The sequence below is a fragment of the Thamnophis sirtalis genome, unplaced genomic scaffold (genome assembly GCF_051295495.1).
Source record: "Thamnophis sirtalis isolate CommonGarterSnake01/CBP01778 unplaced genomic scaffold, rThaSir2_p1.2 scaffold_8, whole genome shotgun sequence".
Taxonomy (NCBI): domain Eukaryota; kingdom Metazoa; phylum Chordata; class Lepidosauria; order Squamata; family Natricidae; genus Thamnophis; species Thamnophis sirtalis.
The window spans coordinates 52286652-52304233 of NW_028261388.1; the positions used below are offsets into that span (position 1 = coordinate 52286652).

The 17582-nt window shown below is 38.2% G+C and overlaps 1 protein-coding gene across 3 annotated transcripts; it reads right to left on the bottom strand.

The window, feature by feature from the left end:
• Positions 1-64: 64 nt before the first annotated feature.
• VPS26C (VPS26 endosomal protein sorting factor C) lies at positions 65-16892 on the bottom strand. Of its 3 annotated transcripts, none has more exons than XM_014056242.2 (8): positions 16395-16892; positions 11029-11172; positions 6590-6739; positions 5477-5557; positions 4741-4815; positions 3484-3634; positions 2826-2978; positions 65-1030 (listed from the first exon to the last, which is right to left on the bottom strand). In XM_014056242.2, the coding sequence occupies exons 1-8, from the start codon at positions 16449-16451 to the stop codon at positions 948-950; spliced, it is 894 nt and encodes a 297-aa protein (XP_013911717.1). In that variant the 5' UTR covers positions 16452-16892; the 3' UTR covers positions 65-947. The 3 variants fall into 3 exon arrangements, with proteins under 3 accessions (XP_013911717.1, XP_013911718.1, XP_087577776.1); XM_014056243.2 differs by lacking the exon at positions 16395-16892 and adding an exon at positions 15733-16357; XM_087721650.1 differs by lacking the exon at positions 11029-11172.
• Between the last annotated feature and the right edge of the window lie 690 nt (positions 16893-17582).

A 17582-nucleotide genomic window follows, 5' to 3' on the forward strand; every position in this document is an offset into this window, starting at 1 on the left:
TGAAGAACAAAATACACTCTTAGGTATTTTATGCAAATCAATGAATCACAGTTAATTGTACTCATTGGATGGACATATGAATGATTTATTGACATCAACAATCAGATATATCAGGTGTTAAATAAAGTTTACTTTCTATTAGTATTGCCAAGCTGATGCTACATCAAAGTGAAATGTATTCAATATATAGTTCAACATCTTCCAATGGTAGGAAAAGTGCAATAATTTTACCTTCTCATTTACCTCTACTGCCTTTACCATGCTCTTTCCTCTATGTTGCCTCAAATTATTTTTGCCTTGTAACATCAATCTGGTAACAAGATGCCAGCACTGAATCATAACTATTCCTTATGACTAATCCTCCAATCAGTTATTAAGGTCAGACCAACATTTTTACCAATTAAGCTACGATAATTAAGTCTTTAGATGCTAGCAGAGGAAACAGGAATGTCTAAATTCAACTTGTTTTGAATAGTTTTAGTATGTCAGTCAAATATTTTGATAAGTGCATTTCTAATCTCTCATGACTGTAGGGACATCTCATAGGACATACAAAAGTTTCCAAAATTAAGGTAGAATTTTTTTAGTATAATAGGCTAAGACATGTATACAAAATAATTTTGGTCAAAACATATTGCTATAAGCAACTCTTCTTCTCTGTCTAAATTTCTTACTCACAGAACTCTCATAAACGAATAAGAATAGACAGAAGTGTAGGCCATGTAGGCCCCATTTTAACTTAGATTAACACTTGCATTGCAATGGCATTACAGACAAATGTGAATCAGTGCTTATTAAACACTGACTTATTGGGTCAGAACATTGTTATTGTAACTTAAAATTCTGCTCAATCATAGCTATATTACTTAGTGCCTGCAATGCCAATTGTTTTGATGCCCCACAAATGGGAGGCATCTAGTCTGATAATAATTGTAAAGCAAACCTAATCACATTCTGCAAAGTTTCAGTGGAAAGTTCTCTGTGATTAAGTGATCATCATGCAAGAGAACAACGATGTTAACTTCAAATTCTGTGAAAAAAAGAAAATATTCTGGAATTAGCACAGATTATTAGATCTACCATCTGGGATACCTGTAGCACATATAAATAAAGTTATTAGTATAGCAAAGTGTAAAGCAGTACACATTAAATCAGTACTGTTCAAAAATATTTTAAAATATACCTAGCAATCCAAGCTTTTCCTTTTGCTTAAACTAAACTCATGTTTAATACAGCGATGGCAAACCTTTTTTGGCTTGCATGTGGAGGGAGGGCAGGGGGTCATGTGCAATACGCGACCCCCCAGCACGCATGCGTGCGTGACAGGCGCAACACATTTTTAGCATGCTTTTTTCGTCCTCCCCAGGCTCCAGAGGCTTTATAGGAGCCTGGGGAGGGTGAAAACAGCCTTCCCCGCCTTCCCGGAGGCCCTTCAGAGGCTTCAGAAGCTTTCCTGAAGCCTCCGGAGCCCCAAAATCCGGCCCTATGGGCAAACCGGAAATTCAGGAACGGACTTCTAGTTGGCTCGTAGGGTCGATTTAAGCCCTCCACAGCCTTAAGGGGCCTGAAGGCTCCGGAGAACTAAAAACAGTCCTATGAGCAACGTTCCTGAATGTCCGGTTTGCCCATAGGGCCAGTTTTTTGCCCTCTGGAGGCTTCAGGAAAGCTGCTGAAGCCTCTGGAGGGGGTGGAGAGGCTGTTTTCGCCCTCCCCAGGCTCCTATAAAGCCTCTGGAGCCTAGGGAGGGCAAAATGGCTTTAAAAAGTTATATAGTTTCTGTGATTACTGATTCTTTACTTCTGGATTCTGAGTTCTGCTGAATGGGTATTTGCTGCAAACTCTAATCTATGGTTAACTATTACGAGATGAACTGAATTCAGTGGTATACGGTTTTATGGTTTTATGGTTTTATTTGTATTTGTAGGCCGCCCTTTTCCCTGAGGGGACTCAGGGCGGCTCACAGAAAACCAAGGGAGGGGGGAATACGACATTGAGATTACAACACATAATAAAATAGCAAACAACATGCATACTACATTCGGGCGGGGTAACAGTCCTTATCCCCAGGCCTGACGGGCGAGCCAGTTCTTCAAGGCTATGCGGAAGGCCTGGACGGTGGAGAGAGTACGGATCTCTACGGGGAGCTCGTTCCAAAGGGTCGGGGCCACTGCTGAGAAGGCCCTCCTCCTTGTGGTTGCCAGCCGACACTGGCTGGCCGATGGAATACGGAGGAGGCCTAATCTATGAGATCTTATAGGTCGTAGGGAGGTAATTGGCAGAAGGCGGTCTCTCAAGTATCCAGATCCACTGCCATGTAGGGCTTTATGGGTGATCAATAGCACCTTGAAGCGCATCCGGAGATCGACAGGTAGCCAGCGCAGCTCGCGGAGGATAGGTGTAATGCGGGTGAATCGAGGTACACCCGCAATCACTCGCGCGGCTGCGTTCTGCACTAGCTGAAGTCGCCGGATGCTCCTCAAGGGCAGCCCCATGTAGAGCACGTTGCAGTATACAAAATGTATCAAACAATCTCAGGTCTTTACAAAAATCTGTAATTATGATCATGACTCTTCCAAGGAAAGGCTGTCAAGAAAAGATGATACAATACAACCAAATGGTTAACCAGCGCTACTATAAAAAAAGAAGTTAACAAAATCACACCTATTTCAATGGAAAAGTCAAGTAAAGGAAAACATGATACAGGTTTGTACAGCTGATATCCTACCAATAGTTTTTTGTTCTAAGTGTTGGGTGACCATAATGGAAATAAAGCATTGGGCAACACCCTGTTTGTATGTCTTAACAGTTTAAAATGCAGTTCTTACCAACTTTGAAGTTTGTAGTTTCCAGTGTAGGACATGTAAATAATCTTGGAAAGACCATGTAGATTGGAATAGGAAGATTTCTGCAGACGTCGCCATCAGCAATCTGAATGTTCTGAATCTCAGTGGCATCTCTAGCATAACCTTCAGCACAGCCTTTGCAAAAATGAGAGACAAGTGGCATTCAGAGCCCCCAACTTACTAAATAATACATTCAAATGCAGGCAGGTTTAATAATTAAACATTCATCATCAAGATGTCTGAGTCACTCATGTAGGTTGGATGTCTTTGAGGAGCCGTTCCAAATCACTTCAGAGCTGCAAGAGGAACTTCAAATATGAACTGTATTAAAAATTAATGAAGTTAATTTAGTATTACACAGATCTGGAACATTTATTTCAAACTTCTAAAGATGGTTTCACTTTGGAATTAATAAAAATTACATCAAAGTTTTATTTATTTGTATATGAGATTGTTAACTGCCAAATAAATTCCACCAATACCATTATCACAACAGGAAACATTTGGATGTGGATGAGGGCCTAACTGTCCTCTATCAATATCTGGAATGACAGAAGCATTTCACAGTCACAACTCAAGAATACACTTCCAATTCTGTTCTCCAACACCAATTTATGCACCGGCAGACATAAAAACATACCACAGGTTTCCACTCGTACTAGCTGGAGTTCAATGCTTTTAACAGCAGCATCAGAGTTCACCACTATCAGTTCCCCTGTTAGAGGTTGTGTTATGATGCAGTTTGTTGAATTGAGATGGCCTCTTATGAGAAATTTTGGAAGCAATGCTCTCTAAAAGCAAAGAGAGGGAGTGAGTGAGGGGGGGGGGGTAATTTATATAATAGTTGTACAAATGTTCTTGTCGCATATTATGTTCATTTTATAGCATGGCTCTTTGCCTCTTATTCTCATTAGCTCATAGCGGAAGAGAGAAGAAATTACGTTTTACTCTTTCATCACCTCTCCTTATCCCATTCAGTATCTTTTCTTCAAAATAGAAGTGAAATATATGTAAGTAACAGGTGATTTTCTAAACATATATTTAGTGTAACCTGCAGTTAACTCCTCAGATGTTAAATCTGTAGGTACAGTTAATTGAACTATAATATACAGAAAACTACACACTTCATAAAGAATGGTTGGATCTATACTTAGTCATCTTCACAGCATGCCTACTGAAACCAGCGAAACTTAAATTAATTATCGTAAGATGCAAAATACTTCAGAATAGTCACCTATATAAGCCTTAATAAAGAAAGGGTCACATTCATCACTGAAAATTAAGAGAAACCTCCCAATATCTTCTCCAGGAATCTCAATGACATATAAAGGATATGAGCAAAGCCCTGCCTCTCAAAGCCAAGATCCATTTCAAGCTATCGGGAACCCTTTGAAAAGGAGCTCCTTTGGGATTTTCTCCCAAGCAGTGATGGCTTTTATAAAGTGCTGGCTCTCTCAAATCTAGTTTTGCTTAACTGATTTTTCCCCACAGAGAAAGACCTATTTTTCTCCCCCCTCCCCCCTCCGGCCACCAAAATCATTTTGAAAACTAAACGGAAGGAATTTCTTCAGATACATCCTTTAATAGAAATATTTTCTTTCCTCACTCTATGTGCTCCTATTCTTCCACTGTTCTGGGAGCTTCAACTTTTTTAAACCATTTCTTTTTGTGCTTCAAGTTAGTGTGGATTCTTTGCAATTGTCTAGACAAGCCCCTGCCATTTCTTGACAAGGTTTTTGGAAATGGTTTGCCATTGGCTCCTTCCTAGGACTGAGAAAAAGTGACTAACCTAATACCACCCAGCTGCCTTTGTGCCTAGGGTGCAACTAGAACTCATAAGTGTCCAGTCTGTTGCCTTAACCATTCCACAAAACTACTTTTCTAAAATGGTTCTTACCTCTTTCACATTCTGTAATGTTTCAGGAGTAATAGTAAAGTCTACAGGGCTTGGAGTTGGTTTACCTTTCTGAGGCTATAAAAAGAATGAAAAGAAAGTTCAGAAATAAATCTAGTAGTCATTTATTACTTTGAGAAAGTGCATATTTGAAATCATGTACTTTTAAGTGTTAGAAGAGCTAGAATAAATCACTACTAGAATAGTCTTGGGAAGAAATTACTTTGGTAAGATCAATTAAGGTTAATCAAACATCCCGTGATTTGAAGCATGCTCTAATCCCATAATTTGAAGCATGCTCTAATTAAGCTAAAAAGTAACATTTGAAAATTTTCTATTCCATCTAATGATCATGAAGAGCAAACTCATATTATAGCCAAGGCCAGTCTAGTATTTTAGGGCACTTATAGCAGCAACTACAAATACATACAGTATATTATACAGTGAACTCATTATTAAGGTCAAATCCCTATTCTTGTTTTATTTATCAGATTTATGTTCTGCTTTTCATTCAGGAGCTCCAAGTGACATATATGCCACTCCCTCCTCCTATTTTCATAAGAACAAAAGTCCTGGTGGCGGAATAGGCTGATAGTATGTTTGGCCCAAAGTTATTCCATCATTTTCCTGGCTGAGTGTGGACAACTCAGATCTTCCTGCTTCTAATCCAGGACCTCTATATAATCCAACTACAACTAAATGAATATATTCACAAGTCTCTTCCTAAAAGCAAACTTACTGGTGAATGGACTATAAATTCACAAGATTTTGTCAAATCCTTGGCCAGGAGAGAACGTCGCATATCACATCGAAGAGTATACTATACAAATATGCAAAACAAAAAGGTTATTATTCTGCTCATGAAATTAAAAAATAAGTATTTATTACTAATTATTTCTAATTTTGTAAATTGGTATTTTATTTATAGTTACTATAATTTTTATCTACTATGGAAATTCTACCTAGAAAGGCATCATTTCAAAATGTTTTTAGTTTAAGGAAAGATATATTCTAAAAATCTTCCAGTTCAAAAATATTTTGGGCACACTGCTGAAAATCAAATCAAATCAAAGCAGGAATTAAAAACACAAAGCAAATACAGGATTTCAATCATTTTTTGCTACTGGGCTAAATCCAATGGTCATCTCCCTAAAACTATAGTAATAATAAAGCCATGTTATTCAAGATTAGAAATAAAAAGCATTGCAAAAAAGAAGAATAATCCTAGTGTTTTTCATAAGACTAGGTATGTTAATATCTTGGATAGATTTGAATAATTTGCTAAAGGAAGGGAAGCAAATAGTTTGAGACAAAAATTTCTGCAGTACATCATTAGCTCAAAGGAAGCCTCCATCATAAATCCCAATGAGTTTTGTTAGTTAAAACTCCCATGTTTAACCAATAAAAAGTGATTAGACACTGAGCCATATCAATTCTGAATTAAAACCATACGCCAGATCACTTCTGTTATGCTGTACTGTAGCTTACAGAAAGAAACTTATTTATAGTGATCTGAGCTTATGTTACGTAAGATGAATCTCATTTTTTAAAAAAATCTGACAATGTAAAAAGTCTGTACATTTCTATGAAGAATCTCCTCTTCAATATTTTTCTGATTTGCTAGGATCTATAGTTTGCTTCATTTTAAATAATGGAAATATGAAGAAAATACGTTAAGGTGCAGTTTTTTATAGCTCTTATGGGATTCTTTAAACTTGAATAAAAGAAGAAATTCATGCTATCAGACAACTCTTTTAATGGAATTTCCTTCGCTTAATCTTAAAAAAATTAAAGCAATTGTGTACAATCACTATAAAGAGTAAGGTTTTTGTAGACTGTCATCTGTTCTCACCTGGATATTGACAAAAACTCCATGGTAAGTTTCATAAAGAATTTTGCTTCCTTTTACTTGCAGTGGGAATTCAAAAGGAATTTCTGTTTTACCACTAGGCAGTTTTCCAGATTTTACCATTTCTACCGTACTATTAATCAGTTGGATAGGCTGCAAAAACGAATAAAAAATTAGAAAGACTTAATTGTTAATTGTCCTTTATTTTTTGTTGCAAACAAAAAGCTTACGAATTTCTGAAAATGCACATTTTTAAATGTATCATAAGAAATAGAGCCGCAATCCTGTCCATTCAGGTTCAACTCTTTGAAGTTGCAGAAATATAGCGTACACTCAATTGCAAACAATTCTAGACAACGTCTACACATTACATTAAACTCAGCACAAGCATTCTCTGCTCTTCTGAATGGACAGAAGTTTTCTGTTTCCACTTGCTCTGGTTAACATTGCCTCCCTTTCATACATAAGAGACATGAATAGATAGCAGAGAGCCTCCTGTGTCTATAAAGCTCTCCAAATGGTGTGTGGGTATATGTATGTAAGTGTTATGTATGTGTACACACACATATATACATACATATGCACACTGCTCAGTTAGACAGCATATAAATTAAAAAAAAACAGGAAAAGTGAAGAAATCCCGACAGATGAAAATGTAATTTAAAAAATATTAGAAAGTGAAGAAATGGATAGATTAACAATGATAATTAAGGAAAAAGAAGAAACTGAATATTTTCGACATGGGACTCTTTTTATCAATGGTTGGCTAATAAAAACAGAAGTTAGAAATGTGGAAATGTAAGAAAAGGACTAATGTTATAAGAGATTTGTTAAAATGGTTAAGCAAGTATTACTGTCACTATAGAATCAATGTTAATGTAACTACTATTGCTGTAAACATTTTGATTATTATTTTCTAAAATTACTTGTACCCACACAACACACTGTTCAACTGAAATTGGAATTTTTATGTTATAAAATAAAAAATGTTTACCAAAAAAATAAATAAATAAAATTTAAAAACACACACATGCATTCATGTAATCTTTTTCATTTGTATTAGAACTGCTTTCAAAAATAGTAAAAATAATAAAAGCCTTGTTACATCTGAAATAACCTGCATAATCTAACTGAAAAATTAAGACATGCTCAATGCTCAACACTCTCAATATCTAATTAAAAAAAACTGTCCACCCATCCACTTCAAGATTTATGACTAGTCAGATCAAGACTATCATATAAAATGAAAAAGTATCTCTTTAACTACTTCAACACTTAAATCTTACCTAGTGGAAGTCTAATAAATGTTTAAAATACATTAAAAGAAAATAAAAAGACATTAAACAGCTACTTTACATAGTAGGCGTAACACTATTTTTAGGAATTAAACATTATCTTTTGTGGTGAAAGTATAGTACAGAACCTCAAGAAATGGACAATGGTTTAAAAGTAGGGAGTTTGTTGGTATGGTTTAGGTTTAGGTTTATTCAATTTATATGCCACCCTTCTCCCAAGGACTCAGGGCAGTGTACAACATTAAGAGAAACATATAATAGAAAAGTTAAGAAGAAATTAAACAGGATATCCCAAACCCAATTAAAATTGACAATGACACATTTTTTAAAAAAGAATTAAAATTAACAGTAATCATTAATTTGATTTGTTTTGTTCAGGCCAGGCTGGCTTGCTGGAAAAGCCAACTTTCTAGGGCGCGTCGGAAGGACCGGAGGTCGGGGATTATACGAAGCTCTGGGGGCAGCTCATTCCAGAGGGAAGGCACTCCCACAGAGAAGGCTCTCCCCCTGGGGGTCACTAGCCGACACTGTCCGGCCGACGGCACCCTGAGGAGGCCAACTCTGTGGGATCGCACTGGACGATGGGAGGCTACCGGTGGCAGTAGGCAGTCTCGCAGGTACCCTGGGCCTAAGCCATGGAGCGCTTTAAAGGTCATAATTAGTACCTTGAATCGCACCCGGAAGACAACTGGCAACCAGTGCAGGACGCCTAAAAGGGGTGTAACATGGGAGTACCTGGTGCCCCCATGACAACCCGCGCAGCCGCATTCTGGACCAGTTGAAGCTTCTGGCTGCTCTTCAAGGGCAGCCCCATGTAGAGAGCATTACAGTAGTCCAGGCGAGAAAGGACGAGGGCATGAGTGACTGTGCAGAGCATCCCAATCCAGAAAGGGGCGCAACTGATGTACTAGGTGAACTTGATAAAAGGCCCCCCTGGTCACGGCTGTCAGGTGTTCTTCTAAACTAAGCCGCGTATCCAGGAGGACACCCAGATTGCGGGCCCTCTCTGAGGGGGCTAAAATTTCTCCCCCTATCATCAAAGATGGAACAAGATGCACAAATTGGGATGACGGAAACCACAGCCACTCCGTCTTGGAGGGATTGATCTTGAGCCTGTTCCTCCCCATCCAGATCCGCACAGCCTTCAGGCATCGGGACATCACGTCGAGGGCATCGTTTGGGTGGTTTGGGGTAAAGATGAAAAGTTGGGTATCATCAGCATATTGATGATACTGTACCCCAAAACCACAGATGATCTCACCCAGTGGTTTCATATATATGTTGAACAGGAGGGGTGAGAGAACCGACCGCTGGGGCACCCCACAAGTGACGCGCCTCGGGGTCGATCTCTGCCCTCCAGTCAACACAAACTGCGATCGATCCAACAGGTAGGAGGATAACCACCGTAAAACGGTGCCCCCCACTCCCAACCCCTCGAGTTGTCGCAGTAGGATACCATGGTTGATGGTATCGAAAGCTGCTGAGAGGTCTAATAGGACCAGGACAGAGGAACAGCCCCTATCCCGGGCCTGCCAGAGATCAACAGTGCAAGTGGATTCAGCATCCACTTGCACCTTTTCTTCTGAGTCAACCCCTGTTCCTTAGTTGTTCCCTTCTCCTGGCAGCTCTGCGCATACGCACATCTGGAAGAGGCTTCAGCTGTTCTTCTTCCCCCTTCTTATCTCAGACTCCAAAAGCGGCTGATAAATGTTGGATGACCCTGGCCCCATCTCTGTCTCCCAAAGCAGAACACCCATCAGAGCCTTCTCCAGACTCCACGGCTGGCCCAAGTTCCTTCCCAACCTCCTCACTGTCCGAGCCTGCTGGCAGTTGGCAGGCCACGACTGACTGCTATTGGCCCCATAGGAAGGAAGTGAACCAGAACAATTAGTGTCATCCTTTCCCAATCCCCAATGCCAATCCAGGAAAATACCATGATCAATGGTATTGAAAGCCATCAAGAGATCAGTGACACCCAGAATGGATGTACTATCCCCCTCCTACTCCTGACAGAAATAATCCAATTGCACAACCAATATAATTTAAGTGTTTGCTTGAATCCTGACTGAAAGGGTTCCAAATAATCTGTGGAAACTGCTGGGCAGCCAGCTTCTCTACATTGTGCAGTATGGTGGGATCCAGTAATGGCTTTTTGAGGAGGGGGCGGGAAGATGAACCAACACTTCTGTAAGAGATGAAGGAACAACCTCTCATTCAAGTATGAATTCAAACTGCAGGAGCAGGAGAGAGGGAAGGTGTGGAAAGAGAGGAGAGGGAGAGAGCAAGGGGAAGTAGAGAAGAAAGAGAGGGTAGAGGGAAGAAGAAGGCAGGGAGGAGAAGAGGAGAGCTGAAGATGAAATATGGTGTATGGAAAGCAGAAGAGCAAATAAAAATTGAACAGGCTTAATGGCAAAAGGAATTGATATATTATTGAATACCCAAAAATGTTTGTTAAGATGTAAAGGTATACTTTGGATTATATGTATGTTAAAAAAAAAAAAAAACTTTTGACAAAAAAAAATACTGCAAGGCCTATTCCCAAGGAGCCATGGTCAACAAGGAAGAGCAAGATGGCTGAACTCACAGTTGTAAGGACCCCTGCGCCCAACAGACTCAAACCGTTCCCAGGCATCTCCACAGAACTTGCACCAACGCTGGAGTCTAACCGGGGACAAATTTGAATGGGCTCAGGTCACCAAGAAAAAGGCTATGGCGCAATAACAGCAAAAGTATTGCGATTTCATTACCACCACAAAGTGGATCCTTATAGCAACTCTCATCTATGCTTGATTGAGTTCGTCCTTTGTTGATATCCAGAAGTACTCTAGATGTCTCCTCTCCCGTTTCATCTCCCTTGGCATCTCCGTAAACCACAGGGAACGATGAGATCCACTGGAAATGAGACACTGCATGGTGCAATCCAATATAAGGCTACAGCTGGCCTCTTGTTCTAAACAGCAACTAAAGGCCTTCATGGACATTGCTGTAGATCCTATGGAACACTCTCCAGATCCCTCTGGAACCCTTGTGGGTCCATCAGTCACCATGACTGGACTGATCTAATAAGAACAGCCTCCCTATATTTATATTCTTCTCATATACTCTGATAGAAAAGTCTCCATAATGCATGTTTTTTATTGTTTGTACCTTAACAGAATTGCAGAATGCTTCAAACACACCAACACTTTTAGCACTGAGCTGCAGATTTACAGATCCTTCCATTGTTAATGAGATTCCCTGATGCTGGATTGAATCTTTACTTGTTATGACCACCACTCCAGTGAGAACTTCCTAATTGGGGAAAAATTGAGAACATCATATAGATCAGTTTTGATACTACTTACATTTTATATATTATGATAATTTAAGTATATCAATACAATAATTATCCAAGGAAGTACCAGTACATTTAATGTCAATATACTGCATGAAACTTCTGATTAGTTGGAAGTAGGTAATATTAAGTTGGCTTGCAAAGGTAGTCTTCAGTTTAGATATCTTAGTTTGCATAGAATAGTGGCCAAAATGTGCTAAAGCTTACCAACATTGTATTTTTACAATTAGTAGAGAATTTTGCCTGTGGCATGGCTCTATCTAAATCTGATCATGTAGTTTACTCTTCCTTTACTGTATCAGAGTACTTTTATGCAGAAACCTCTTGCATGACATAGTAGATTAATATTAATCCATTTGTTGAGAACAATAATATATGTAAGATTGCAACTTGGAATGCAAGAGGATAAGTGGTAAAGAGTACAAATAAACAAATAAAATGAAAAAATGTATGTATGTTGGGATTTGATTAGTGAGGATATTTCACCTTTTTATTCAAAAACTCAAGGGGAATACATAATGTACACTCTATTTTTCACCACAATAACAATGTTGAGGGATATTGGCTGAGAATGCAATAGAATTTAGTCACATCATTCTTATGCAGCACAAGAATATATGTAAATAAAGAGGTCATGCATGTGAGTAAAAGGACAGATTTAATTATGCATGAAAGGAATAAAATTATATAAGACAGTATGAATTGGTGCCAATTATATTGCTATGGATATATATTAAAATAGGAATTCATATGATGTTGACAATTGCTTATTATAATTCAAGGTATGGTGATAATAGGAATTGAGTTGTGTGGAGTCCTCAGAATGAATAAGAATTGTATTATTTGATGCATTTACTTAGAAGTCTTTAAAATAGTAGTTTGGTCTTAAAGTTAAGACACCAGGTTAGAATCCAGGGGATAATGAATTCAAGTCCTGCCTTATGCATGAAAGCAAGTTGGGTGACTTTGGGTCAGTCACTCTCTGCAATCTACCTCACAGGGCTATTGAGGGGAAAATGGGAGGAGGAAGGAGTATTAAGTATGTTCAAAGGTGGGGTACAGATAGTTCTCGACTTACAACAATTCATTTAGTGACCATTCAAAGTTACAATAGCACTGAAAAAAGTGACATGACCGTTTTTCAGTCATGATCTTTGCAGCATCCCATGATCATGTGATCAAAATCCAGATGCTTGGCAACTGGTTCATATTTATGACCACTATCCTGTCCCATGGTCATGTGATCCTCTTTTGCTACCTTCTGGCAAGCAAAGTCAATGGAGAAGCCAGATTCACTTAACAACTGGATTATTAATTTATCAACTGCAGTGATTCACTTAACAACTGTGGCAAGAAAGGCCGTAAAATCAGGCAAAGCTTACTTAACAAATGTCTCACTTAACAGAAATTTTGGGCTCAATTGTGGTCATAAGTTGAGGACTTCCTATGTTAATCAATTAAGTTTATCTATGTGTATAGAAGACAAAGGACTGAACAGAAAAGTATGGCTGTTTTGATTCTTTATGATGAAAAATGTAGAAAGTTAGTGGAGGCCACAAGGTTTATGAAAGTTCTAAATAGAGGAAAGATGATTGTCTGGGAGCATTAAAAATGATATAGTATAAAAAGAGAAAAGTTAAAAACCACAGTGAAAATCATGTGCCTTTAAGAAGAGAAAACATGAGTCCTAGATGGAAATATTTTGGAAGACAGATTAATCGCTCAGAATGAATGGCCAAAAAGAAAGAGAATATAGAAGCTATTTTGAATAGAATGAAAAATAATGTTGCTACAAAATGTCACCAAAGCATTCAGAGATACAACAATGGAAAGTATTAAAGAGGATGCTTGATGGAGTAAAGGTTGTTACTGAGAAAAAATAAGTGCTCATACTTCATAAAATGAGGATGGCACAGGACAGTTTATACTGTGTATTATAAAAAAAAGGAAGATCTCAATAATGGCATAAAAGATCGTAAGGAATGGTTATGATTTAAATAGGCAGATAAAGTATAGAATAATTTTCACAACGAAACAATAAAAATTGTTTTGGAAGAGAGCGAAAAAAATTTAAAACAAGAAACCTTCTGTAGAACTAACATAATGAATATGAAAAAATATTGAAAAATTTGTATGGAAACAATAATAAATCAAAAGAGTTGAAATGAATGCTATAAATGCTATAAGTATCTAAGAAAATAGATTCTGAATAAGAAGTAATAGATATTGTGAAAATGGCAAACTGTAGACAGAGATGGAATAACTAGAAAATGATCAAATATAGAATGATTTGCTTATGAAATGGTTGTGCAATGTTGAACATTTATGAGCTTAATATTTGGAAGAATGTCATTCTTATTTCCCTATTTTATAAAAGGTAAAATGCATGAATGGCAAAATTGCTAGAGAATTAGTTAAAGCAGGCATATCCAAGTGTTTGGTGATATTTGGATTGAAAAGATATCTGAGGGGACATCATCTAAGAAATGCAATATGGTTTTATGCTAACAGGAACTGTGGCAATGAGATCTATATGAATTTGAGAAAATTGACTGTACAATTCTCGATCAGAAAAGTAAAATATACAATAACATGAATATTCTTGATGATAGAAGGATTTGCATGAATCCTGGACAAGGTAAAAGTGATCGATGTGTGATGGAAAGAAAGCATGTAAGGGAATAAATTGAATGTTTAATGACTCATTCAAATTTGAACAAGACTACAAAGATGTCCATTTGGTTGTTCATTGTACATATGAATAAATATTAAAAGAACGCCTGTGAAATTAAAAGTGTATTGGCCACTGACATGAACATGTGTGTACATTTGTGTGAGGACAATGCCTTACTATTGGCCAAGAACAAATACAATTTTTGAAAAATATCACATAGATTATAAAATACACCGAGTGCATACCTGAAAACAAATTAATAAGAGATTATAGTTGTGCTTAATATAAATGATTCAAACATAAATGATTCAACATTTTCAGCAAACTTTAGAATGCAAATGCAATGAAGTGAATAGTTCTGAGAATTAACTATGAAATTCAAATCCATATACTGGATCAAATCTATAGTTTATATATTAACAAACCATGCATAGCATTTCAATGTAAAAGAACTATAAAACCCAAATAAATAATTTACTCTGAAGTTCTGCTCCTATATTATTCACATATAAAATATAAATTAATATAACAATTAATATAGTACTGTAAATAATTATCAAGGAAATATTTTGAATTGAAATTTTAGGTTCTTTTGCCAGTCCACAAAGTCTGGGATTCAATAGTTAGAGGCACTAAAGAGGTATCCTTAAGAGAATTTTCTTTATTGGCTTTATTGGGGAGGGAATATATTTTCAAAGATGCTGAACTATATGCAGTATTCATCTTTATACTACATGTAGTAATCTTGTTACATTATTTTAAGAATGCAAATGCAACATGCATTTGATTTACTCACACAATTATCATGGTTAATGAATTTATTAAATATAAAAGTATAATTTATTTAAACAATAATAATTATTTATTTAAAATGTTTATTTTTTTCTAATAAATGGAATTACAAACTTAAAGATTCTAAGAAATCTAAGTATCAATTTTATTGTTTGGATAAGCTTGGAAAAATTAAGTTCAAGATCTAATAAACAGTTAATAATCAGTTATTTTCTTTCAGCTTTGTCAAAAGCAGATTCACCAATCCCTAGTTCAGCAACAGAAAAATCCCAAACAAAGCAGGCACTGAATCCTCCTCCTTCCTTTGGTAGAAAGCCCAATGACTGCTGAGGGTAGGAAAGCATCTTCCCCTTGCATTGCAGAATAGTACCACCCTATTTTGCCCTTTAAACAGGGAAAATAGTGCTTCGTGCACTAAGTAAAATGTCTTCTTGCTATAAGTTAATAGAAAATATTTGAGCAAGAATAAAGGAACCCTTCTTTTTATGGCATTTTTTTTAAAAAAAACATGATTTTTTTAAAAAAAATATCCAAAGTTTTTTAGACCCTCCCAATTATTATTAGCAATCTCCCCAACTATGTCTTTTTCTTATTTTGCAGGGGGTATGAGTAGTCCGAACCTTCACAACTCCATCTTGGCACAGAGGCAAACATAGCTACTTTCTACCAAGACTCAATGCCAGTGTTTCTCAATCTTGGCAACTTCTAAGATTCGTGGGATTATTCACTGAGGAAACCTGGGCTCTGAAGTTTAGTGTTTCAAGTTGCCAAGGTTGAGAAACGCTGATTTACACAATGGGCTCCAACTCTAATCTTCTAAAATCTTGAACCATTTACATTACCAGGAACAAAGCCTTCAACTCCAATACTCCTAAGTACATGTTTTCCCCCTTTGAACGCAGGAGTTGTTCTCCTGTCTTCCAAAGCCATTGCTGCACTTCATAAATTCAAACACTGACTCTGTAGGAAACAGAGAGCCTATAAAATGTTAGGGTATCCCCAACTTTGTAACTATACCAGAATACTACTAGTTTTAAAAAATGTGAATAACCTAATTCTTACGAAACAGATATTCAGGTGGCAAAGCGGTGTGGTATAAAGTCTCCTTTAGAACGTAGCGAGGTTACATACGGAACTAAACGTCCAGAAAAAAATCCTGCACCCAAGATGTCAGGAAGACTTCTCTTTTTTGTTTTCCCCTCATGAACGTGTCCGTTTTGGTCAGGGCGGGCATCTTTTCATTCCTCTCTCTCTCCCAGGAGGATTCCAGAATCATCCGACCGACCGCGATCTCATCCGCTGTTCCAGATGCTGACGCCCAGATCCCACGGCTCCACAAACACACACATATGTTTTCGTAGATTTTCACGGGTAGAGGTATGCAGGTCTTGGCGTCGTTTCGAAACGTTTATCTTTGCGACGTTTCGAAACGATATATAGATACTTTCAATCTTACGCGGGAAAAGACCTGAATACGCCAAGACCTGCGTGTGTGCGTGTGTATAAAAAACCCCGACTGGGTGGGGGGGACGAGAGCTGAAAAAACACCTTAAACTCTTAAGCGCCGAAGTCTTCGGAAGTGCAATGAGTGAATCCCGAGGAAGATCGCAACCAGATTGCAGCGCTCTTTTCCGCCCAAACAAAAGCTTCCCTAACATCCCAGGGTCTCCACATCGCCAGATTTGTGTAGCAGCACCTGCAGACAATGCTCACCCCGCAGTGGTACACCTTGTTAGCTCGCTTGATCTTGATGTCCAGCGCGGTACCCATCGCGACGACTCCCAACCTCTGGGGCCACTCGGATCATGTGCCTTCCCAACCGGCCCCTTTCCACGTGACTTCAGCCAATTCTTTTTGGGGGGGCAGGAAATAGGAGAAGATTGTACGGCTGGAGTCCGTTTTCTCCGATTCCTTTCGCCGCCGCTGACTCCACCCTGTCACAGGGCGGGGCGCACCGACTGTCACATCTGACTCAATGCCGTTGTTCTTAAGGCGCCATTTCTTTTTCAGGCTCAGCTCTCGCCTCCGCTCCGCCTGGGTTTCAGTTACCTAGCAGCAAACCAGAAGAAGAGGCGGAGGATTTTGTGCGCGGGCGCTCTTATCTCCCCTGGAATTGCAACAGGAGAGTCTAAACGGGAAACGCAAGGAGGCCAGCGGGAAAGAAATTAAGGCTGCTATTTTCGCCCCGAAAACCCCTTTGGCAAGGGAACCCTATTTCCCAGCATGCATTGAAAAGGAAGTTAAACCTACCCGATGTGACCCGCATGCGCGATGTAGGTGGTGGTTACGCCCACTTGAATGCCAGCGTTTCGTTTTACTTTTCGATATGTGAGTGGCGGCTGATGTAGGATTTTGTCTGCTAAAAACTGTACTTATTTTTTTAATTAAAAACAAACCTGTGCTACGGTCATTATCATTTGGATTCTAACAGTGGCTATCGAAATAACAATACCGTAGAATATATTTAAAAGCGGTTCTATTGAAAAAAGATTTCTTCGTCAGTAATGGTGGGCAGGGTTGCCCTGTAAGAAGCTATAGATGCAGCCTTATACGGAGTTACCTAGAAGCAACCTTTGCGACGTATGTTACTTCATGCAGGAAGGAACCTAAAGGAAACATTTGTTTTAAAATGCTTTTAAAGGATTTGAGAATATCCCTTTGCGTTTTGTTCTTTCCAGAAATCTGATTGGATTAATTCCTATATTTTATTGTAAGTTTCTGAAAAGACCTTTTCTGGATGATTGACCGAATTGAATTTTAGGCTTTTGCTGTTCTTTGTGCATTTATTCCTAATCCGCTGCTAGCAGCATGTATACAGGTAGTTCTCGAGTTATGTTTGTTTAGTGACCAAAGTTATAACAGGACTGAAAAAGTGATTTATGACCGTTTTTCATACTTGCA